The sequence below is a fragment of the Dioscorea cayenensis genome, chromosome 15, assembly GCF_009730915.1.
Source record: "Dioscorea cayenensis subsp. rotundata cultivar TDr96_F1 chromosome 15, TDr96_F1_v2_PseudoChromosome.rev07_lg8_w22 25.fasta, whole genome shotgun sequence".
NCBI lineage: Eukaryota > Viridiplantae > Streptophyta > Magnoliopsida > Dioscoreales > Dioscoreaceae > Dioscorea > Dioscorea cayenensis.
Window position 1 is genome coordinate 7557328 of NC_052485.1, and position 6122 is coordinate 7563449.

At 38.7% G+C, this 6122-nt stretch overlaps 1 protein-coding gene across 1 annotated transcript; it reads left to right on the forward strand.

Annotated features, from left to right (window-relative positions):
* The first annotated feature begins 1173 nt into the window (after positions 1–1173).
* LOC120277474 lies at positions 1174–4504 on the forward strand. Its single transcript, XM_039284334.1, has 4 exons — positions 1174–2136; positions 2233–2422; positions 2506–3406; positions 4267–4504. The coding sequence occupies exons 1-3, from the start codon at positions 1741–1743 to the stop codon at positions 2994–2996; spliced, it is 1077 nt and encodes a 358-aa protein (XP_039140268.1). The 5' UTR covers positions 1174–1740; the 3' UTR covers positions 2997–3406; positions 4267–4504.
* The last annotated feature ends 1618 nt before the right edge of the window (positions 4505–6122 follow it).

Below are 6122 nucleotides of genomic sequence, written 5' to 3' on the forward strand. Positions count from 1 at the left end.
CCAATAACTTTTTGACCGTCTCATATAATGTGATTGTTTTATAAATATTCAAGATCAAATCCAAAACTCACATATAGATATTTTCATATATTAACTTTATTTTTGCGTATATTTCTGATTTTTTAAAAGGGGTGTTTGTCACAATTTTTTAAATTGAGAAAATTAAAAATATTTATGGTTAAAATCAATTTTATATAATTTAAAAATTAAAATAAATAGTTTTCAAGATGAGATGTCGCTAGGAGTAATATCCAAACTTAGGTACCCACTAAACTTTAGCCTAAAAAAATAAAAATAAATAAAGAAAAAAATTTAAAATTTTATTATCCATATATCTATCTAACAGGGATCACAATTTTCATCTTAAACTGTAAGAGAGATATTATCCAAGATCGGACGGTCAGAAACAACTCATCAGGCAAACTTTCGATGACAACCAAACTCCCTTTTGATGAAGCCCCCGATATCTAGCGGTTAAGGTTTGACGACGTGAACACGTGTGCTGATCTCAAACCCCCAACCACAATCGTGTCAGGATGTACGGTGCTCCCGCAAACCGCTCATCAACGTCAAAGAAGAAAATAAAATAATTGACGCACAATTACCACTCTACCCACTCCTCATGCCTTTATTACCACAATGCTACTACAGATGACCACAGAAATAGGGGTAATTTCGTCAACTAAAAAATGTAGGACCTAAGTGAAAACTCTTTTACCTGATTTACCCCCAGTCCCATCACGATACATCGATCATCAGGTCGTAATTTCGTACCAATAAGTCAGGCTAGTTTCGTCAAATCACATCTGACTGAGTTATCGAACAAGGGTCCCGCGCGTCGCTATCCTATTGCTCCTACTGGACACGTGTAACGATCTCGGGAGCGCATTAAACCGCCCACCATAACCACCTCCACGTAGCGTCTTCGAAGTTGAGGCCTTATCCTTGCCACGTCGGACTGGCTCGTACGCACACTCACTCAGTCCGAGTCAGCGCTTGAACCACCCGCATACTAAATTCAATCCAGATCACCGTTTATTATTTGTGATCTTATCTCGAGGTGTAAATGAACGGCAGATGTTTCGGTACGTTTATGCAGGCGTTCCCAGGGAATATGCCCTGGTTCCCGACCCCATTCATCCTTCTCTTTTCCCCATTTAAACCCCCGAGAGCCCTTCATCGGCTTCCCAGCGTTCAGCCTGCATTCTCGTCGGAGAAGAGAACCACTCACCGGAATCCATGGAGTTTTTCTGGATTGACTCTTGCCGGAAAATCCCCACAACTCCTCTTGGCTCGTCTGGAGTTTGGATTTTTTGAATTGATTGAATCCTCACAACAGCGTTGTTGTTTTTTTATGGAGGATGATGAATCGATTGCAATGATTTCGAGTTTTTCTCCGTTTTTCCTTGAGGTTTTCTTAGAGTGAGTTGGTGCTTTAACTGCGGCTAGAGAAAGGGTTTGGGGAGGGGGGCTCTCGTCATCTTCTTAGGTTTCCATTTTTAGGTTTTTCAGTGAAATCTTCTGATCAGTGTGACAGGGAAAGGGGGATCGGTGCATTCATCTCTGATTCCGCTTTTTTTTCAGCCTCGATTTCGCGTTCTGTGATTCATTTATAGCTTTAGAGGTTTTGGGAATTCCTATATGTTCTTGGGAATGGAGTCTTTGTAGCGCAAGAAGGAGTAGGTTTTCGTTTGCATTTGGTGGAAGAGGAGGAGAAGCGGTGCTGCGATTTCGAAGACGATGCCGTTCCCGATGAAGATCCAGCCGATCGATTCCAGGACTGCGGCGAGGACCACTGATTCGGTGAAACCTGCCCAGAAATCGCGCCTGAAGCGGCTGTTTGAGCGCCAGTTCCCCGGCGTGCTCAAGATCGCCCCGGCGGAGAAGCTCGTCGGCGAAACGAGAGAGAAGGACAGGGACGACGGCGAGCCAGAACCTAGCTCCTTGTGCCTTGCCAAGATGGTGCAGAACTTCATAGAGGAGACGGCGACCAACGAGAAGTCGGCCAGATGCGGACGTCGCCGCTGCAACTGCTTCAACGGTAACTGCAGCGATAGTGATGACGAAGATCTTGACTTCTACTACGCCGATGCCGTCCCACCGCCGACCACTGGCGACACCGCCGACATCCTCAAGGTTTGTCACCGTCTCCCAAACCCGATCAAATCCTCACCAGATCGCATCGTTTTCATTCAAATTCTATAATCAATCGCTGATCAAAATATTCTTCAGGGTCTGGTTCCGTGCGCCAGCGTAGCAGAGAGGAATCTCTTGGCGGACGCTTCCAAGATCGTCGAGGAGAGCAAGATCGGGAAGAGCAAAGATGATTGCCGGCGAATCCTCACCGACGGGCTCCGATCCCTCGGCTACGACGCTTCCATCTGCAAGTCCCGTTGGGAGAAATCCCCTTCCATCCCCGCTGGTACGCCTATACCCTCCCATGATCTCATCGTTCTCCTCTTCCACCATTATTGATGTATGTGAGACCTTCTAATTGGTTCTCAGGCGAGTATGAGTATGTAGACGTCATCGTCAATGGAGAACGGTTGCTCGTCGACGTCGATTTCCGATCAGAGTTCGAGATCGCACGGTCGACCAAGGGCTACCGCGTAGTGCTTCAATCCCTGCCGTCCATCTTCGTTGGAACCGCCGATCGGCTCCGCCAGATCGTCGCCGTCGTCTCCGAGGCGGCGCGGGTCAGCCTGAAGAAGAAGGGTCTCCACATCCCGCCATGGCGCAAGCCGGACTACATGGCCGCCAAATGGCTCTCCCCCTACCACCGCGCCACCGATCGCGATCCCGACGAACACGTGAATCCGGCCCCAATCGATCCGATCCCACCCGTCCATTTCTCCGCCGATCTCGATGATGAGAAGACTACTTCAGCGGCATCGCCATCTCCATGGCAGCCGCCGGCTGTCAAACCGCGTCCGGCGTCCGGCAGTGGAGCCAAGGTCGTCACCGGCCTCGCTTCCGTCCTCGGCGATGAACCCTGAGACGTTTTTAATTTTTAATTTTTTTAATTTTTCTTTTTTAATTTTTTTTGTCGTTTTGCTGAGAATATAAGTTTCTATATCTCCGGTTACTTTTTTTTTTATAATTTTTTTTTTGTAACAAGAGAGAGAGAGAGAGAGAGAGAGAGGAGTGGAGAAGAAACTCGTTTCTACTGAGATTAAAAGCGTAAAACAATATAGTAGTATCAAATATATAACAAAAATTTCTATTTTTGTTTCTTTCTTCCTAAAAAGGGCGCAGCATCTGGTACGTATCTCTATTAAACTCCCCGTATTTTGTATGTGTTTTTTTCTCCTCAAAATTATACACAGGTTATTTGTTAAGCAGTTCATTCAGTGCTCACGGTTTCTCCAGAGGGAACAGCATCATCGACGAACGACGGAACAACAAGGTACTTCTACTTCTTTATTCCATTTTCTTTTTTTTCTTTTTTTTTTAATATTAATATATATATATATATATATATGTTATAATATAATATAATAAAAATATAATAAAAAATAAAAATAGATGCGGGGAAATGAAAACCCCGATGGACTGGTGGCTCGTGCCGTCTCGAACGCCGTGTGGCGGAGAAACGGATGCCCATGAGGATTGCGTGAGCTCTTCTCAGCACCACCTTTACCTTTTTCTTTTTCTCCAAAATGACAAAATTACCCTATGTATATACCTTTATTTACGAGCTTCCCTTTATGGGGCGTTGAGCTTGCACGCTTTCTCCTGAACTTTAAAAAAAACTTTTAAAGGGGTGGGTAATGGTGACCCCTTCTCCCAAGCAACTTAAAAATAATTTACTCTTTAATAAATTATTATTTAATAATCATAATATATTAGTAATATATTATGTGAGAGATTCAATTGTTTGTTTGTTTGTTTTGTTTTCCCAAAACTGAAGAACTAAAGCAGTGGTACAATTATTATAGAAGGGATAGCTATAAATAAGCCCTTAATCTTTAATAATAGAGACCCATAAGTAATAATTCCCACTTTCAGGAAAGCAACTTCCCACCAACTCCCCCCCACCCCCTCTGCCTCGTTTCCCATCATTGCCCTGGACCCATTATCCTTGTATAGGGGGCAAACCAGTCCCACTCCCACTCTCTTTCCCTTATCTTCTTATCTCTTTCCCTTCTCCCAAAATTAACATTTTATTATTATTATTATTATTATTATTATTATTATTATTTTAAAAAATAAGAAATTAAAAAGAGAGAAAAAAAAAGACTCTTATGAATTACTACTTTTTTCTAGAATGCGATGGAGGGGGAGGTCTTTTAAGTAAAACCTTTTACATGATGTAAAACCACTTCCGAACCTGGTTTCCTAAAATTCCTACTGATTGGAAAACGACTGCACTGGAAGCATAGGACCCCTCACACTATGGCTGGGTATCATGTCATCGTCCCTGTTCCTTGCTTTCTTTCTCTTAATTGGAAATTTCTCCCTTTTGTTTTTAATTTAACTTTTTCTTTTTTCTTTTTATTTTTTATTTTTTATTTTTGTTTGGTTGTATGTTATAGTATATATTTGTATTTATGTCTCTGTTTTTTCCCTGTCAGCTTAAAAGCGTGTTTGTTATTGTTTGCTTTTTAAAGCATTTAAAAAGTAAAGTTTCTAATAAATTGAGTTTTTCTTATAAAAGAAGTTTTAGGTGGTAAGCTATTTTGGGAAAAACAAGTTATTTACCTTTTTTTCTTTGAGGGTTCTTTTACATATGTGCCCCCTGTAGATACCTGTAGTTACACATTTATCCTTGAAAGAATAAAAAATATGTATTTATAAATGTATAGTTTGTAATAAATTGAGTTTTTCTTATAAAAAAAAAAGTTTAAGAAGGGAAGGTTACTTTACCTATGTAGCCCTGTACGAAAGCTTTAATTACACATTTACCCTCACGAATATTCTTTCATATATACCTCTCAAAAGTTGAGATTTTAATTCTCTTCAAATCTAATTAACTACTTTCTGTTATCTTAAGATAAATAAAAATAGTAAAATGATTTTATTTAGTATGAAATAAATTTAATTTTAAATATCTTCTCCAACTACCTTCCATTTAAACGACTTTAAATTTTTTTTTTAGCTTCTCAAATAAAATTAGTTTCTCATACAAATAACTAAAAGCTTTGAAACTGACCACAAAAATTCTTTTTTTAAGGTTTGTTCCAACCTATCTATCAAAACAAGAATATCAATAATTCTAGTTATATCACTTAGACATACCAACTACTGCCAATATATATATATATATATATATATATATATATATAAATGAATGATGATATATCTCATCTTCTCTCATATTCTTAGCAATATGATATTCTCATCAATTTCAACAGTGTGTGATGCCTCATGAGATATGCAACATTTTTTTAGTTATATAGATGGATGCATGTATTTATTTTGGTTCAACTTATTAGGAAAAGGGAAGGGAAAGTATAGTGCAGGAGTAACAACTTTTAAGTTTCAATGATATCACTACCAACTTCCTAGCATGAGGCCAAACGAGTTAATTTATTATTAATTTTTTTTTAAGGTAGTGTTTTTTATCATGTCACTGTGGAAAGGGGTTGCTTGATTAATTGAAGATAAGTTTTGATTAAGATGTGTTTAAGGGGTTATTAATTGTTGATGGGATGGGTGGTGAGATGTGGAAGCTCAACTGCCATTTTGTTTTTATCTCTTTGGTTTGATGATATGATGTTGTTTGGTATTATTGAGAGATAGCAACTATCATCAATCAAAAGCTTGATCTATCTCATTCTTGTTTGTGTTTAAGATTGAATCTCATAAAAAAGTTTGCTATAAATATTTTAATACCGCTAAACATCAGTTTGTTACACAAATTATGCTATAAAAGTTTAATGATGTTCATTTGACATCAAATATAAAATTATACAAATTTTTGTATTGTAAATCAACCTTTTATATTGTGCTGTATTGTTTGTGTTATTCTCTTATAAATGAATCAAATGGACCTAAGTCATATTTACTTGTTGGCATGAATTTTTATTTTTACACATAAATGATTAATCTTAAAACACATGTTTGTTTACTGATAAATGATTAAAGAGAATTTTTTTTTATTATGGCAAGGAAATTGTGGG

Bases quoted from the DNA above. Each gene is read 5' to 3' on its own strand.
- LOC120277474 (XM_039284334.1), top strand. From the start codon at position 1,741: ATGCCGTTCCCGATGAAGATCCAGCCGATCGATTCCAGGACTGCGGCG. The intron at 2,137-2,232 runs GTTTGTCACCGT...AATATTCTTCAG, and splicing joins ACACCGCCGACATCCTCAAG to GGTCTGGTTCCGTGCGCCAG. The intron at 2,423-2,505 runs GTACGCCTATAC...ATTGGTTCTCAG, and splicing joins ATCCCCTTCCATCCCCGCTG to GCGAGTATGAGTATGTAGAC.